At 38.4% G+C, this 19738-nt stretch overlaps 1 protein-coding gene across 1 annotated transcript in view; it reads left to right on the top strand.

Annotated features, from left to right (window-relative positions):
* The window catches only part of LOC109040651 (ras-related protein Rap-1), a 95633-nt gene extending 76327 nt beyond the window's left edge, over window positions 1–19306 (top strand). Inside the window, exons 3-4 of the mRNA XM_019056640.2 lie at window positions 5334–5781; window positions 13913–19306. Of these exons, the coding sequence (XP_018912185.1) occupies window positions 5334–5781; window positions 13913–14245 (781 nt within the window). The 3' untranslated portion in view covers window positions 14246–19306. The remainder of the gene's footprint in view (window positions 1–5333; window positions 5782–13912) is intronic.
* Window positions 19307–19738: the final 432 nt, after the last annotated feature.

The following is a 19738-nucleotide window of genomic DNA, read 5'->3' on the forward strand; positions in this document are numbered from 1 at the left end:
ACTCGTCAACATTAAAACTCGATTTTGCGTGTAAAAGAACGTAGGAATCGTTGTGTATAAAATGTGTAAATAACGATAGCTACCCCGTAGACACATCAATATAACAAGAAAATAGGGAAAAATAAGGCCGGAGTTTGACCCCTCTGCCCCCCCCCCCCCCCCCCGTAACTCGAAAACGGTTCATATACTCACCTTGACATTTTTTCCTGAGTTTTCTGTTATTATAAGCTTCCACTTAAACCTTCTTTCGATGGTCGAATCGAATACCGAAACAGGGGCGAAAGTCAGCCCTTATTTTGGGAGGCTTTTTAAGTATATGTTTAATAAACTTCAAAATGCTATCAAAAGACAATTAAAGTTTTGAGGTCATTTTTCGATTTCTTATTCAATAACGGCTTTACACCGAAAAAAGAAAGGATGCTGTCAAAACATTCTGGATATAAAAAAGCGTGTGACAACTCACAAAACGCTGAATTAACCGCCTTAGCGGTTAGTTTTACATCTTGACATTGCCAAAGTAACCGCTGTAGCGGTTAATTCAGCGATTTGTAAGTTGTCGTGCACTTTTTTACATCCACAATGTTAAATCAGCATCCTATTTTTCGGTGTAAAAGGTTTTTAGAAATACTTTCTGATGTGATTAAGAATATAACTATCAAATTTTGTTTTTCATATTTTAAACTTGTAGTTAAAATCGTTCGTTTTGTTTAAACATATTTTTTAAACATTTTTATTTCTCAAATATCTTAAAAACCAGAGAGAAAAATCTTTGTGTTAATATCCAAAAGTTATTATATTGCTTGAAACAATAAATTGTTTCATTATTTCTTCAGAATTTTTTCTTACAGATCAAAAGTAAACGTTTTTAAAACGAATTCACTCTCCGGGAGCTTTCAGCGTTGTCGCATCTCAAACAAAATAGATTCGTTCAACTCCTCATTGCAGTCAAAGGTATCAGAAGTTTGCAGGATTTTCAAACCAACGATCACACTTTAACGTTTACACGTTCAGCGGAGGGTTCGCCTTCCTGAAGTTTTTTCCTAGCATCGCCCATTCGGAACCTTAACTTTCCCTCTAAAAGAAACGTTCCTGCGTTTTTATCGAGGGCAGGGAGTTGAACGTTGGCATGAAATCCTCAATGCAAGTGATGAGATGGGATATCTAATCTTGTCACGGATCCTTGGAAGGGATTTAAGGTGTGAGACGGCGTTGCCAAAACATGCAGTTTGGGCTCTTAAGTAGGTAATTGAGCTGTAAATCTCGTAAATAAAAATAATCGCGGGTATAATCTCCCGAACGATTCTCAATTTTGGATGACTTTGGGTTACACCTTCATTTTTTTCCTACCCCAAATTAAATCCAAGATAAAAAAAAAAAAACATTTTACAGCACAACTAGAACCTCGTTTTGCTTTTTTCTCTTAATTACAAAAGATTATTCCTTTTTTTTCTTTGTCAAGAAAGAATCGTTGTTATGAGAAACTTTTTCGTTCAAATATCATGTCAAGTCTGTATCGTTTACAGTAAAAGTAACTATCACTGTTTTAATACATAAAAAAATTCAGTAAATTTTGCCTTGCTTTAAAAATGCATCATCAAAGAATGATGATGAATATTATCACATGACGAGGTAGGTAATTATGTACAAAGAATAAAAAGGCAATTTTTAATTAAACCTGTAATTCCTTTTCACACTGTTTCATTGTCAAACACATGACCTCAATTCACATAGTTCCCTTCCACTAAATTGGCTGAAAAGCTCAATACTTTGTTGGTTTTTTTTTTTTTTTTTTTTTTTTTCAATTATGAGTAGCCGGAAGCTAATGATTTTGCAATTATGTAACACAGTTTCCATGCTTATTTTCAAACATACTCTACGAAAAAGATTTTAAAATTTCGCAATCGTACTTTTTCATCATGGCATAGCTCAGCATCAAAATAACAGTTCGCTACTTAAACAAAAGATTAAAAATACGATTGTACACATTTTTAATATGATAAAAACACAGTAAATCTGAATGACAGGAATGCCCTATTTCATTTCATATAGCGCTTTATAAATGAAATTCCAGCGTCGAAGTACACCGTAATAGAATGACAAAATGGGTAAATGATTGATTAGAAAGTCTTTCAACAATGCTTTAAATATTCACTTATCGAATAAATCTGGTCTCAAATCATTTACCTACGCAGTTGGAAAATGGAAACAAAACTAATTCGGCCACCCTTCCGCACGAAGATATTTTCGTCCCCTAGGCGCTATAACCGGGGGCGCAAGGATAAAATCAAGATTTGCCAAGGTTGATGATGTCACAATTCTATCGTGGCGCAGAAGGACCACCACAATTCCGTGCCAAGTAAAAACGCCGCAAAGGTATTTGCCATCTGCTAAATTTACTCGTCGAAAATATTTATTTTTAGAGAAAGATAAGAGCATTTGGACCGTGTTAAACAGAAAGCAACCAAGCCACATCAGCAATTGCCAAATTTAATTGGACGAATTAATTTTTTACATGAAAACGGTTGGGCGGATTTCGTGCAAATAGCAGCGAATTTTCTCCATAGTACAACGCAAATTCCTTATAATTTTCAAAGGAAACGTTATCTCGTAAAAAATTGACTTGCCCAGTTAAATTTGGTCCTTGAAGTTTTCAGACTTTTTAGATTAGATTGCGAACGAAATCCTCTGAAAAATTAAGGGAGAAATATTCAGAAACTGTCCTAAATATTCGTGATTTGTCGAAAGAAATTTGGCAACGCCTTATGGCTTATACAGCGTTCTTACAGACGAACCGTACAAACTCGATGTTTTTCCACCGAAACTGGCGATCATGCGAAGCAGGGTCGTCAAAGGCGCGTAGAAGCCACAAGATACGCACGTCAATGCGTAGAATCCAACGAAGATAGGTTAGACTTGGCATCCAGCGTCTTTCGTTCGGAGAGACGTAGTTTTCGACTTGTTAACGATGCAAACCCCTTTGTCTTACTTTCTTACTTTGCCTTACTTTTGTAATATTTTTGCGCCTTTCCTCTTTGTTCTCTCTGGAAGGTTTTTGCGCCCTCTTCTTTTGTGCTTTCTCGAACTTCTTGTACGCCTCCCGGGCTTCTTTGATGTTTTTTTCCCTCTGCTTCGTAACTTTTTCGGGCCATTAAAAGGAGGGGACGGGTGTTTTATTGGAACCCTGGACGGGAATTATGGGACTTGTCGAACTCCAAAGCGATGTGTAACACAAAAAAAAACTAAGCTATTTTTAATCGTCTAAAAGAGGGTCGAAGGTAAGGATACGTGTTCTTCTAAAGTTTTTGTCCCGAGAATGGTCCATCTGTCTCAGGTTTGCGTCGAAGGATATTTTCGAGTTGTTCGTATAAAAAAAAAACAGTCTGAAGCTCTTGAGGGATCGCCTGTGATGTCACTTGATAAATAATCTTTACGTGCTCTTTCAGAAACTAGAAGTAATAAAAACTAATTAATAAAAAATTTTTAACAAACAAATTAAAAAATCGTGTGTAGATCAGATGTAGAAAACGTCGTCAAAACTATTGGAAGGAGACGGTATTTCTTAAGAACTTACAGAAACATTTCCCATTTTACCAAAGGAAAATTGGCAATCCCGAAAGCGTGCATGACGTTGTGTCCATGGCAGGGCAGACGTAGGCAAACCGTGGGTGGGTAGTTCAAATCGTCACCTTCCAGGCAAAGTATCACAAGCGCCATGCGACGTTTAAAAATTTCGCGCCGCCATTTTATTTCTTTACTGAGAAATTGTTGGTTGAATCTGTTTGGAAATTTCACTAAATTTTATCGGCAGCACAAAGAAAATTCAGTGAAATTTTCGGACAGCTTCGTTGAACAATTTCTCTGTAAAAAAATAAAATGGCGGCAGGAAATTTTTAAACGTCGCATGGCGCTTGTGATACTTTGCCTTGGTAAGGTGACCGAAATTGTGTTCAAACGAATTATTTCTGACTTGGATCGTATCGATCGATCACGTGAATATGGGGCTCCAAAAAAGTCCTGTAAAAAAATCAACTCCAACAGCTCGTGATATTTCGCGTTTTTACTTCCTATACTATACAAAACTATTTTTGCGTTACTTTTTCTTTATGTGCATTGCAGTATTTGGTACGTTATATCTGCCAAACGGAACTAGAGACATGGTGGGAAGTCGAATCAGTTTAGAGGCGCCCGTATAAGAATGATAATGGGATATTATTATAAGCGCCCTAGTAAACGACAGCATCTCAAAGAGCTTACTTTACGATAACGAATAAACTCATGAGCCCTGTCCTCACACATCTTGGTCACATGCCCATGGCTCATGGATGTACCTTTAATTTTTAAAAAAAAAAGCTATCACATAGTTCCGCGTAACAGGAATGTAAATATTATGCCCAAAGGGAATCACGCCCACCTTCACATCGTTTCTTACGCAGCACGAGTATATCGAAATACACTTGCAGAGAGGTTGGAAACCCACGAAATATTTGATCTAAAACTGTAAATTGTTTATTTCGTCACATTTTTAAATTTCAATAAGTGTACCTGTAAGCAAAATTGCACGAGGCAAAGAAATACCAATTGTATTCACTTTTAGAACCTCAAAGTTTTGTATATAAACGGAGTTACAAGCGTTTTTAAAGTTGCCCAAATTTGGTCCGACACCCACTGGCGATTGTGCATGGTGATTACGCATGTAAAAGGATTCGCGAGAAACACGATGGTTGCCACACTGGTTGTTCTCCGAAATCAACTCCCCAAGGCTCAGAAAAAGCTCGTAAGTTGAGGCCAAAAATTGGAGGGGATATCCCACGCTATCCATGAGAGTTTCAAGGTGTACATCATAAACAAACTCTCTATGCAAAGATAGGGAGCAAAATACATTGACAGGGCTGTCACTTTATTTGGGGATTCCACACTGAAAACACGGCAACCCTGTCAATGTATTTGTTCCCTATCTTGCATGGAGGGTTGTTCTTGATGTAGACGTGGACTCTGAGGATTGCGTGGGATTATCCCCTCCATTTTGGCCTCAAACTTGAGAGCTTTTTTTGAGCTTTGGAGTTGATTTCAGAGAAAAGCAGTGGCACGTCGTGTTTTCACGAACTTTTTCCGAACTTTTACATTAGAATCAACAGTCAAATCGCAAATTCCTCACACATGCAACATCTCCATCGACTCGATCCCACTGTGCGCAGCTTAACGAGCACACCCCATCTTTCCCACTCGTCGGTAGTTCCGTTTGGCAGAAATAATTAAGTCAATTTTACCACCTTATTACGCACAGTTGCGGCCACATATTTAGTGTTGTTATTCTTGGTTGTTATTGTTCGCAGCCGCTCGGAGTCGACGGCGGGCTCGCTGGACAAGTCCGGGGAGGGTGGCGACGCGGCGTCGGCGGTGAGCGGGACCCGGCACAAGCTGGTGGTGATGGGCGGCGCCAAGGTGGGCAAGTCCTCGCTCATCACGCAGTTCCTCTACGGCGTCTTCTCGTCCAAGTACAAGCGGACCGTGGAGGAGATGCACCGCGCCGACTTCTGCGTCCAGGGCGTCCAGCTCACCCTCGAGATCCTCGACACCTCCGGCTCCTTCGAGTTCCCGGCCATGCGCGACCTCTCCATCTCCAGCTCGGAGGCCTTCGTCCTCGTCTACTCCATCGCCGACGCCGCCTCCTTCGAGGAGGCCCGCGTCCTCCGCGACCAGATCATCGAGATCAAGGGCTCCGCCTCCGTCCCCATCGTCGTCGTCGGCAACAAGCTCGACCTCGCTGACACCTCCAGAGAGGTAAGTTCTCCGCAAACTTTCAAAAGTCGTCTTCGCCGCTAACGTCACCCGATCTGCCGTGCTAAGGAAAAACGCCGTATGAACATTCGAGAGTTGCCAAATTTCCCTCGATAAAATATGTATTTTTGACGAAATTTATGCACATTTTCCTTTGAAAATTTCAGATATTTTAGAGTAAATTGCGCACAAAATTGTCTGAAAATGTTGGAAAAAAATATTCAAAATTTTCCTAGTAAATTCGGTTTTAATCGAATGAAACTTGGCAACGCCTGAAGGTTCATACGGCGTTTTTCCTTAGCGCGGCAGCGATGAAACCGTGCCATCAATAAATCAAGGTCAACCATTGTGATCTGTCCAAGACACTAAATTAGCGAATCACAACACCTGACCGTGATATGTTGATAGGTAAGTTTGATCGTGTGACAGTAGCTATATATCTGTCAAAGGCAATTAGTCAAATCAAGCATTTTGTCAAATGCCTGGGCAAATAGTCAAATTTTGACAGTTTACAGAATTCTGTAAATTTATACAGAGGAGTTCACGGGTTCAATATTTTGGGAAGAATAACTTTTCAAAGCCAAAAACTCTCCTTGTTCTTTCCTTTTTACATGCCTTTAGCACGTTTAAATGTTAAAATAATAAAAATTCTATGTTTTATGACGAGCTGAAAATTTCATGAGCACTGGAAAAAAAACACATTCGATCTACAGTCCAGACTTTTAAAAACATTGACAAGAAAAAGTAATCTTGATTTAATCAGAATCTAGCTTAAATCAAGAACCAAGCCTCTTGATTTAAGCGGATTTCGTTTTGATTCAAGCAAAAATCCGATTGAATCAAGAGTATTTTTTCTTGTCAATGTTTTCAAGAGTCTGAACTCTAGATCCAATGTGTTTTTTTTTTTTTTTTTTTCCAGTGCAGATAGGATACCGAAGAGCGCCTTCAAAGGACTGCCTAATCTTAATGCGAAATGCTGATACCACTATTCGTGCGCCATGGCAGTCATTTTGCATAGCAGGCGAATTGAAGGCAAATCATTGACCAAGGCAGCAGGGTACGAATTTCAGAATGCGAAACGTGTTTTTCACGGAACAAAACCTCTGGGGGTGCCCCACTCGGTACATAAGGAGCCCAACCCCCCGCGGGCTACCCCACCAGACATCCAAGAAGCCCAACCCTCATAGGAGCTGCCCCAATTGGCATCCAAGGAGCCCAACCCCCCAGTGGCTGCCCCACCTGGCATCCAAGAGGCCCAACTCTCAAAGTATGCCGCCTTTGGCATCCAAGGAGCCCAAACGCACGGGGGCTGCCCCCCTTGGCATCCAAGGAGCCCAACACTTACGTATTACAGCTCTATACTTCTTAATTAATAAAAGCAGCGTAACAGACATCACATTTTCGGTCATTTATACACTAAAATTGAAAAGTAGAGCGATAAATATATAAAAAGCGTTATAACACGTAACCCTGTGTAGATTAATGCAAAAAAATTCGAGTGATTATCATTACTACTAGAAATATGACCGAAAAATGTGTTGTCTAGCTGTTACGGCGACAAAACTGTTCCGGTTATCGTGAAACCACCCACATCATGATTAAAACTACCATAGACCGATAGTGAAAAACTTTGAAAATAACGTGCAAGCATTTGAAGTCGACCTAAACTGTGGGAGTGAAATATACACAAGCGTGTTGGATTGCTTGTTACCTCCCTCATCCTTTCCGATGGAACCGCGAACCTTTATTGCGCTTTTGCGTCCGATTTGCAAGCGGCATTGAAGCACTCCGCATGTGCGAAATTTTTCCGTGGCGGTATATTCCGAAATGTCACAGTTGGAGCTCTGTTCAAATCCTCATTATACCCAGCGGGAGTGTGCACAAGCAAATTCAGCGCAGGTGTGTCAAACCGTACCCTAAATGGTACCCGATACGCACCTCTGCCACCTTTCGCGAAATTTCGGCTTCCCAGGTTGGACCCCCACTCAAATCCTCGTTACGTTCAATAGTGAGGGTCCGCAGGTGCACGTAAACCGCAGCCCGAAATTTCCCTGATCGCGTGGGAGTGCTCCACTTGATGCAAGCTCCCTCGATCTCTCGCCCGCGAGCGTCGCTCCTGGTTTTCCCTGCGCGCCAGGAACGAGCAAATATTGGTTTGTGGTCCACAAATACGGGAATAAAAGGTATTGACAGAGGCATTAGCGAAGGATGATGCATTTTTAAACCGACGGGACGGCAAATTTCACGCCGTTGCCAACTGGGATCCCAAAATGCACTTAAGGCCCTGCCCACACGAGCGTGGTTCGAGGAACTTATTCGACGAACTGCTCAGTTCCCGGAACTTGTTCCTTGAAAGAAGGGATGCTGTTCACATGAGTTCGCCCGAACTGGAACCGGAACTTCAATGAAACTATACAATTATTGCAAAATAATAGATTATTACGGCCGCCAAAGTAACAAAAATAAATGTCAAGACATGTAAAGGACGTAAAAAACAAAAACAAACAAATTCACATCAAAAGAAACACATGTTTGAACGGAAGAGGGCGATTACAACGGCCTCACAAACGACTTTGGAAAGTTTTACAAACTTGAATTATTAGGATTTCGGGGCTTCGATAAGCTTTTGCAATTTTGAAATAATAAAAATATGTGCATTTTTGAAAGACCGATGTGGTTTAAAAAGTATTGTAAACACTTCTTAAATATTTCACGGATTTAGTTACTTATTTTTTTTCAAAAGAACCTATTTTTAAATTCTCAAAACCAATAATGGAAAAAAGTTTTGTCAAATTTCTTTTGGCCTTTTAATGTGTCATGCCTTTTTTCGCTAGAAACAAGTCAAGCTGATAAAATGCGCACCACATCAAACCAGAGTCAGCCTAACTACATAACCCATTGTCTGAAACCCTCTCACATTTTATTTTTTCAACAGGGAAGCAATCAATGTTCAGACTTTAGATGCTGTGAACATATTCTTCATGAACCGAGGGAAATTCACATCGAGCTTCAAAACTAGATATTGTTTGGTTCTTTGCCAGAAAAATAAACACCGAGTGAAAATTCGGCAGCGTGCACAGTCAGGCTGATTCTGGTTAAATCTGCCCAAATTATAATAGAATAATAAATTGTTGCTTCCACATAAACCATCATGCAAATTAGAGAGTTGCAACAGCAACAGCATGATGATGCAACAGCTGTATAGGACAGATCATTATGGAGGAAAAAGAGTGTGGAATGAACTGCAATCGATTTCATTCTCTCCTCACTTCCAAAGTTTGGCAGCATGGTGTGCATATGTGGAAATGCATGTGGGTGCTCTGCCGTGCTAAGGAAGAACGACGTATGAACATTCGAAAGTTGCCAAATTTCTCTTAATAAAATGTTCATTTTTGAGAAGAGTTGTGAATATTTTTCTTTGACATTTTCAGGAACTTTAGGTAAAATTGCGAACGAAAGTATCTGGAAAATTGAAGAGAAAATATTCATAAGTTTACCAGAAAATTCGTGTTTTATCGAAGGGAATTTGGCAACGGCTGAAGGTTCATACGGCGTTCTTCTTTAGTACGGCAGTACTCTCTTCAAGTGCCGCAGAGAGCTGAACAAAGAGCGGATTCCCTGAAATAAAATTTAGATCGTTCTAGAGAAAGAGAACAAGAGGAGAGCCGTGGAGAATGAGGAACAGCGGGGATGCTGGCTTTGTACTCCATTCATTTTCAGAATTCCTCCACGGATGTTTTTGGTCATTTGAGATGAATTAGAAAATTTAAAAGGGGTAAATCTCGAGATTGCATGGCTGCAGCAGGAAAAACCTTCTAATTCACTCTACTCATCATTGATTTTTTCCTCGTTCATGTGTAAAAATTTAAAGACCGATTTTAACGATAAACAAATTATTCCAACATTCATTGCAACTTTTCTCAAAAACTGCAGGCTGTTAATAATTGTAAAATCTTTAAATAAGCTGAAAATGGTTATAATAAATTAAAATGGCTTTTTGCGATTTTGTTGTGCACGGGCATAGTAATGTATATTCTCGGTTTGCTTCGGAAAGATTCTAGATTTGTAAAAATTAACATGCACTGACAGCTAAAGTCGAGCATGAGGCGCAGAACCTTGTCATTGCGAATTAGCTTACGAATAATAGAGCTGTCATGATGGCTGATTATACAATGAAATTTTAGAACAATGAAACCACGGAGTTATTCCTAATAGTAATTCTTAGCAACAATTTTAATTGTCTTAAGACCCTAGTGGCAATAAAAGCGAAACTCAACGATCTTCTATATTCCTCTATGACCCAAACTGTGGAACCTGTTATAAATATAGAGTCTTGCTGACTGGAAATCGATATTATTTTACATACATTTACAGCGAGGTAGTGGCGATAGGCGTTAATGATCGATTATCGATATCTCTCAATTTGACGCTGTGGTATAAAGAATCGATTATTAAAGTGTTCGTTGCGAACACCCTGTTGATCGATCCTTTTCCATAGGTTTGAATGGCAGATCAATCGATACACCGCAGAGCACGTGACACGCCACTGCAGTGAGGAAAACAGTGTTACTAAATGGCAAGAATTGCCACCGCCTCCACATTGCTGGTGCTGCCGTGTTAAGAGTGCATAAGTGAAAAACCAGAATGCCTTCAATTTTTCGGATATGCAATTTGCATATCCATGGGACACGAATAGTTGTATCAAGGCGTTTAGCAGTATATCATCGCCCATCGATATTTTTCCATTGAAAGCTATTGTAAATAATCGATGATTAAGGTGTTTGTTGGGAACGTACTGTTAATAAATTATTTCTCATAGGTTTAAATGGCGGATAAATTAAGGGATTCATCTGAAAGCGCGACACACCACTGAAGGCGTTGTAATGAAATTCGTGCATGCGGTTGCTTTCTCAGTTCTCTTATTTCTGGAAGAAAAACAAATGTACAGCGGAGGAATAACGAGAGATGGACAGGAAAAAAGAAGAATGGAGTAAAAAGAATTAGTACTTAATAGTAAAATATTTTACTATACTGCAAATTTTCCCTTAACTCCCGATTTTCAGACTTTATTATTTAACGCACACTGCATGGACTATTAATCTAACGCATCAGAGGAAACCATACTTGTTTAGAACAAGCGTAAACTACTGCGTCATATGCTGGCACGGAAAAATCATCAAAGTAAGGATAAAAAGACTCTACTTCAGCATTATAAACTATTGGTCGCGGCTCAGGTGAAAAATATCTTCAATCAAAAGATTACGTCAAGTATGCTTCTTTGATAGAACTTCCTCGGAAGTTGCCCGCTTTGTTCGTGGTAAAATATTCATTCAAAGGAAGTCGAGACCGAGTTCATCCCATCACAATACTCAAGGGGTTCTTAGTAGTCTTGGCGGCAATTAAAGTACTCATTGTTCAATAATCACCCGCTGAAACCTTGGTATTATCGTCGCGTTAGACTTTTTCTTCAGAGGTCGTTCAAATAAAGTTCTTTGTACTATCCTTGCGTTTGTCTCGTGTTTTGTGACGCGTTACATTAATGTGAGAATCTTACAAAACAAATTAGTACTATACCTTCATTTAAAATTGTCAGTGAAGCTTATTTTTACTTTTTAAAGACAATCATAAATAAATAATTGATTCCAAGTGAGCGTATCTACATACGTAGTGAGCTAACTGTCTTAGGTAATTTAAAAAAATTGTCATTGACCGTTCATAAATCAAGTAAGGATTTATTAAACTTAAAAATTAATAAACTTAAATGGACTTATTAATTTGAGGACTAATTCTCACCAATGCGCTTATTTTGGAAATTATCAAGGTTTTCTGCGTATTTTTTTGAAAAGTTTTTATGAAAAAAGACGACGTTCGCCTATTTATCTGAGTCCTGACACGTGATTTAAACTTTAGCTCAAACAAAGTCATCATTGTATAAAAAATTGCATTTTATGCAGTTTCTGAAAGTTGAAGAAACTACTTTCTCCTCTTGATTCTACGCGTCTAATTGCTTAAAGTCAGCTTTTAAGAAAGAGCGAGGATGAAACGAAACATATTTTTAAACTTGAGGTCAAAAAGTACGGCAACACTGTCCCTTGAAGACAAAATTCTAAAGTAAGACTTGCACCCTGCATCTTAATAAGGCCTCTTGAATATTATCAGCCTATCAAGTTAGCCAGGCTTATATCTTGAGATCAAAATAATATACATAATATCTTTGTCGTCAGTGGTTGCAATTTTCGGCTCAAGAGTTTTGTAGCAATTTCGGATCTCAACTGCCTCGCATAATCTGTATTAGTTTCAGAGGAAGTTTTGCTGAGCTTTAAAGTAAGAAGTTTACTCCAGTTTGAATACATTAAAAATTTGACCTTTTGGCGGTTGTGTCCGTGAATGTTGCAAGTTTATACTCTTTCGGTAATTATGTTCAAACAAGTGAACGTACGCTTTACTCTCTCACACTGCCGAGCTAAGAAAGAACGCCGTATGAACATTCAGGTGTCGCCAAATTTCCTTTAACTTAATAAAACAAGTATTTTCTGTCAAACGAATGAATATTTTTCTTCTAATTTTTCAGCTAATTTTGTTTGCAATTTCAGCTAAAGTTCCTGAAGATTTCAAGTACAAACACTCATGAATCTCCTTAAAAATACACATTTTATCGGAAGAAATATGGCAACTCTTGAATGTTCAAACGGCGTTTTTCCCTAGCACGGCAGCACACTAGATTGGAAGTTCAAGGAGACGCAACATTACGATGCTTGGTTGCGTCGGGGGTGAAGTTTCAAAGCAGCCACCGAAACTTCAACTTCTTAGCGATAATTCAATTAATGGCATCTCGTTCGAATGGCGGACCGAAGTTCGAATTCATAAACTTCTTCGTAACAGTTTCACAGACATAATGAACGTAAAGTAATGCGTGATCCAATATGAAACTCAAAATCTTAGGTGATTCGATGCAACCCCTCTTTAAAACTGATCTGCATGCGCTAAATTAAGGCTCGAGGTAGGTATCTGAATAATCTCAAATAGAGAGATTCAGATTCGTTTATATGATCAATTCTTGCAGATTTTCAAAACGGTAATTTTCTCGCTCATTGTGTCACAAAAGTGTGCACCAAGATGGCAAAAATAATAAAACAAAATGCTGAACAAAAAAATTGAAAAATAACCTAATTGTTATTTATCAAAAGTACATTTTATTCTCATCGCACCAAAATGAAAATATTTAACATACTTTTTTAACGCGCGGATTTTAACGCACGTTGGCTAAAAAACTCCAACTTACAGGCAAAATAAAAATAGATTAACAAATAAATCACAAATCAATCTCATTTTATTTATTGCAGTTTCATTGGTGGGGTTTTGATCAGTTTTGTTGATGTTGTTTTGGATGGCAGACATCGTAAGATTCCTAATCCTTGTCCGTCAATATCGTTCGTTCAGGTGCACGTTTTTGTGACACCATGGCCAACCAGAATGGAGAATTTGCAGGTGTCTGAAATTTTGTAAATCCCATGTTTAAAATGAAACTGTTAAGAAAACTGAGCACGAGGGTATCCTTGGTTTTTAAATTGAACAAATATCGGAGGACATTAGACAGAATAACTCAAATGGAAAATGCCGCCAGATGACGTCACAAGGCGGCACATTTTCTCACTTTTAAATCTATTTTTCTCCGATTTCCCATTTCGGAAAAAAATTATGAAAAATACTGTGAACTCAACTTATTAAGCACTCTCAGATGAAGCTATTTTTCGTGTTCAAATTGGACGCTCAGATGAAGCTATTTTTCGTGTTCAAATTGGACGGAGTTAAACAAAAAGGAACCAAGCCACATCGGGATCGAACCGAGAAAAAGAGACTTAAATTTTAGCTCCTGCATAAGCCTCAATGTAAAAGTTAAACTTAAAGTTCAATTTCTGCAAAATTTGCCCCAACAAAAATTTTGAATTTTTGGCGATAGATAGAGCAGTGGTTGAGTTCAAAACCACTCATAACTCAATTTTTTCCAAAATGTGAGTTGGTTCTTTTCTGCTTAACTCAGTCCAATTCTCCATTGAGTTGTCTTAACTCCGGGTATAAAGGGGCTCTACAGCATATAAAGCGTGTTAATTTCTGTTGTTAATTTTTGTTTTAGGTGGATTTGGACACGACAGAGTCCCTAGTCACAATGGACTGGGAGCACGGCTTCTTGGAGGCCTCGGCCAAGGACAACGTCAATGTCACCGAGGTGTTCAAAGAGCTGCTGAATCAGGCCAAAGTGAAGTACAACCTGAGCCCGGCCCTTCGGCGACGCCGCCAGAGTTTGCCTACCCAGTGCGGCACCACCTCGGCGCCTCCCACCCCTGGCCCCACCCCCCACCACCCGGGCATCCCCTCCTCGCTCCAACTCCAGCATCTCCAAAGCATCCAGGAGAAACAGATGGCCTCCGGCTCCGGGAGCAAGCGCAATTCTTGCGTCATTTCCTAAGTCTGTAAAGAGAAATTTTAAACCATGCACGACATTGTCAACAGTGGGCTACCTTAAAGTGTCAGGTACACCTGCGAGCTAGACGCGCGTCTTGTAGGCCTTCGGCCGCGTTCGGCAATCTTCGTAGCCACTCACACTGGAAAAATAGTATATTGTTTTAGCACCTAGAATATCAAACATATGTCTGGTGATTCTGAGATGCTGCCTTGATTGCCGACGCAGTTGAATTTGCATTAACAGGATGTAAAATTAACTGCGGGGGCAGTAAAGGCAGCGTATTAGTAAGGAGCGCCTTCAATTTCGTATGATACTGTGCAACACCTCTGTGGTGAAAAAGTTGCTTGACGCGCCGCGGCTTGATGGGTGGCCGGCCAGCGCCTACAAACCTAAAGAGACTACTTCAAGCATTGCGCAATGCGTGAAGTATAGCCTTAGGTTTGTAGACGCTAGTCGCGCTGGCAACACGCCGCTCCTTTCTGTGTGTAGGCTTTAGTATTTAAACTCGCGGAGTCAGCGTTTTTCAACTCATGTTGAATATGCATTCACAGGATGTAAAATTAACTGCGGGAGCAGTAAAGGCAGCACATTAGGATCACCAGACACATTTTTGACATTCCAGGTGCTAAAACAACATATTATTTTTTTCAGTGCAGGTTGCAACTCGCCGCCTGCAACTCGCTCAAAGAAGGATCGGATCCTGTGTTTCGCGTCGAGACGCGCGTCTAGCAAGCAGGTGTATCTGGCGCTTTAGGCGATTTGATGGCCGTCATACTGTGTGTCAGAACGATATCGAATCGATTAGTTCCGTGTTTTCCGCAACTTGCCATTTTTATAGAATTTTTAGATCGTAATTTTGTTGTTACTTACAAAAACCGAGCGAATTAAACGTATTTAAGGCAGGGTTATTTAGAGGGAAAATATTTCGTTCGAGTGCAGATTTGATATCAGTATCGAACGGGACATTCCTCCTCTAAATGTCCCCACCCTAAATACGTTGGAGTCGTTTGTCAAATTTGGTAAGTGACAGTAGAGATACGATTCAAAATTCTATAAAAATGTGAAAACATGGAACTAATTGGTGTGATGATGCATGTCGTCCTGACACAAAATATGACAGCCGTCGAATCACCTCAAAGCAAAGCTTTTTATTTATTTTGGAGACTGATTTGGCAGTCGGTTCATCAAATTATTAATTGTTTGGAAGATTCCTAATGTTTCGGACACTTTTTTTAAATTCACGAATGTCACATCGCGCTGCAGCTCATCAAATATTCGCACACAAGATTTAATCAAAACAAATGTTGGAATAACTTCAAAAGCATGTTCTGAGTGAATAATAAACATTGAAAGACAAAATGACCTGCGGCATTCACTTGTGACGTAATTTGAAGATATCTCAAAGTGTCTCTATGTCAAATCTTGTTTACGGACACTTGATGGGCGATAACATTGCTAACATTTGGGAATTTAGAAAAAAAATTCCCCAAATCCATCAGTTGATCGATTGACTATGGAATCATTCTCTGAAATGCCATCCAGCATTTTAACATAAATCTTTTATTCGGGCGTCGTGGACCTCAACAAAATCCGCAAATGTGTCTATCGATGGCAATCAGAGTGACCTTGATTTCTCTCCAAGAAAAATCTACCTCACTTCCTCTCCTTTGACCCCAATTTAAGTAAAGCTATACAATTTTCAGAAGCAAATGTTATGCATCACGATGCGTCCTGTTGAATCGCTTTACCCGCACAAAGGTAAAATTGCACAATAAAAGCGTAAGTGCATTAAAAGTTGAGAAAAAGCTGATTATACTAATTTGGAAATAAACTAAGATGACAACACTCGGAGGTCGAATGAAAGAGAGATTGGCAGAGAGATAGGTTGCCTTTGAACCAAAAGTCACTTATTTGTAGAAATTGGACGCTGAATGGGTCCAAAAATTCAAAAATATTAGAAAAAGGCTCTTCTCGTGCATGGGATAGATTAAGTCTGTCATAAATAGTAGTACCCGTTTTTGTGTAAAATATCAATATTTTGCAACGTTTTATATTAGAATAGCGAGAATATTTGGACGTATTTATGCAGGAAGGTTTACATGCTATGAAATCCGCACATAGATAGACATATTTTGCATAAGTTCACCCATTTAACAAATTGGTCACATCATTCACAAAGGTTGCGGTAGAATTGTGAATGTTTTTAGATTTCTGGACAGTTCTGTCCGAATCATCAACGTCATCAAAAGTTATAATTCTTTTTTCACATATACAGATTCTTGATATATCTAATATAGAAGTGTCTGCCGGAATATGGAAAGTTGAATTATGAAAGTTAGCTGTTCTTTCAAACCACCGGGCTTGAAAAGTATCGGTACAATAATGAGTTGACACATAATCTTATAAAAATTTCAAAGGAGTCATCTATTTTGCATTCAAGAATGTTTACTGTACACAAATAATGATGGGCATTTGCATCAAGGGAACATATCTGGCATTTTGTTTCCCTCGAAAAAATTTGTTTTTATCTCGCCTGTTGGCATCAATGCTTTGAACAGACGATAAAGAACTATTCAAATCAAGGCTTCAGTTTTTGCCTTCTTCCTTCCATCCAACTCTAATTTGAATTCTTTCCTGATTCTTTGGAAATTGAGTGATCGTGAGATTCAAATTTCCTATGAAACGCCTAACTTTAATTTGATGCATCGCTTTATATAGAAGGGCATTTTCATACAGTATAATGACATCCGAATAATACATATCCACAGAATAGGAATTCGTGAAACGATCAAGTTTTATACTCCCTAAAAATAAAAACCAATACATTTTTTACGAACATCTTGACAAATATAGGAAAGAATCAAACAATTCTCTCTAGAGTTCAAAGCTATCCTCAGAAAAAGGAAAATATTTGATATGCCGCATGTTCGCAAGAGGAAGGTCAATTATTACTAGGAGTTACTCACCAATTTAGGAGGGTGTGTTCGGAGGTTTTTGTGAAATCTCTTATTTAAAAATACATATAGTAGTGATTATAAAGTCCTCTTCTCAAAATTTCAATGTAAATAGATAATGTTTTCTTTAAAACCTCCATCCAGATGAAAATAAAAGGAACAAATTAAACCCAAACGTAATTCAACAGGCCAACCACTTGGGTTATCCATATGTATTATATATAGTTTTAACGTCTCAACGATACGATGCTTGTTCAACAAGAATGTGTTAGATTACAGGCTAAAAAAATGTTACAAATAAAGTAACCTAGCTTTAAAGTTTCTGGCCACTAGGACGACATGTTTGGACCATTTGATTTACGGGTGGTTTAGTTGATTATATCTATTTATTTTTTTATTTCCTGAGTTGTTTTTTTAGGAAAGGACATGACACATTTCCGTTTGTTTTATTTTTGCAAAACCTTGGATTTCATAAAGTTTCAATTGAGGCGAGTAATTTTGAAAATTTCGACAAAATAATATTTAAAAGTGGAAATGAATACTAGAAATTTTTGAAACTTACAAGCTGAATTGGAACTACTTATCTTACAAATTCCTTAACATTGCAGAGCACCTAATCGATAATTTTCTGCACTCATATACCATCATTCATTTAAATATCACTTTTTTATACTTCGGAATTTGATAATTCGAAATTCTTACATGTTCCAGTGACTAATACTGTCCCAAAAAAATAAACATTGTAAAATATCGTCTGTTTCAAATATATATACTTGTATTTCAAAATTGTACATACCTTTAATAAAAGGGAACGGTTAAAGAAGATTATTAATTTTTAAAAGTTGGAGCAATAATCGTTATTCTAAAGTAAGATTTGTGAGAGTAACACCTAAGCTAATTTCAATGCGCTCAAATGACTTTCAGCAAATTCTGAAAATATGTGGAGTGAATCACAATCATTTATCAAAACTGCAAAGTCCTTGAATCGACCGGGTGTATGTGAGAGGCTTCTTAATGATACTTAGTTACTGACTTTGAAGCTGCTAAATGTCGGAAATAATTAATGAAAATATCTTCGAAAAATACATGTACAATTATTTCAGGGATTTATAAGCTTAATTGAAAATGAACTCAAGATGAATTATTTGTCAGGCATCATCTTGCAGACCTGCCTTATTACTTCATTAGAGGCAATCTAAAAACGAGAAAGTAAAAACTTGCGGGCCAAGTGATGAATTTTTAAATCCAAGGTTGCCAAATTGAAAAATTGAAAATAAGTTTCACATTGTCACGAGACTGTAGATCAGTTGATGACACGGGTTGTGGAAATCCAGTAATCTCCACTGACGATGCGAATTCAGGAGATGTATTGACAGCTTGAGAAAGGTATTAAGTTTCCCTCATAACTTTATCTGAATTGAAGTAAAAAATTTAGCCAACCAATGATTTGGCTCGAGTATATTCAGACCTTATCACGTCTATCTTTAATAATAAGATCGTAAAAATCCATCCACGAAAATAAATTGGGCTCAGAACCTAAAAATGGCCAGGTGCGCTTTATAACTGAGGGGCTTGGAAGACAGGGAGCTTACGATCACTTTTTGCTGTATCAAGAAACACCCACGTGTTTTTTTTTCGAATTGCATGGAGCTTTTAAGAGTGAGAGGAAGTTAAAAATCACTTTTTGATTCTATAACTTGGAATTCGGTGGTGAATTTTTCTCTGAATATATTTCAAGGCTAGTTTTAGTTGAAATCATTAATATCTCAACATTTTTCAAAAGCTGCACCTCTGCGCCTTGTTCTCCAAAGTCAACAATTGAAATGATGAGGATTTTGAATATTGTCACAGCTTATCGTGACAGATGTGGGAATACATCTGAAAATGTTTTAAAAATTAGATCAAATGAGCCTTTATTAGGATACAGAGAGACATTTGCATGACACACTCGCACAATGCTTAGGACTTTGCATTGTACTAAATCACTGAGCACTCTGTATCATGCCATCTATGAATATCAAGTGTTGCTTGATGAGCATTGTTTAAATATGCATTTATTCGTTTGTTTACATTAATGTATCGTGAAAATATATCATTCTCTCAAATTTTACCCTGTTTTATTCTTCTCGAAAAAAAGTGTAGCGCCCTCAGTGCGCCCTCCGGTGGCGCAGCGTGAATTGCGATGTATCGATCGTTATGCCATTTAAATCTATGGTAAAGAATCGATTATTAAGGTGTTCGCTGCGAACACCATGTTTATCGATCCTTTTCCATAGGTTTAAATGGTATAACAATCTATTCAATCAATTCACGCCACGCCACTGTCGCCCTCGCTTGATGATGATGAACTTAAATTGCAGTTGTCTTCGTAAATTGCATTATGCTAATTTTAGCATATTAGTCAGCAAATCAACTGTAATGAGCTACAAGTCAATCGAAAGTGTGTTTCTATGGTTGTATCCTGCGCATAATTTAGCAAAGAACAGCAACCAAATCGAGATCATACAATTCTTTTGGGAGGGTTCCTTTAAACTGTATTGTT

Source organism: Bemisia tabaci, chromosome 8 (assembly GCF_918797505.1).
Source record: "Bemisia tabaci chromosome 8, PGI_BMITA_v3".
In the NCBI taxonomy this organism is placed as follows: domain Eukaryota; kingdom Metazoa; phylum Arthropoda; class Insecta; order Hemiptera; family Aleyrodidae; genus Bemisia; species Bemisia tabaci.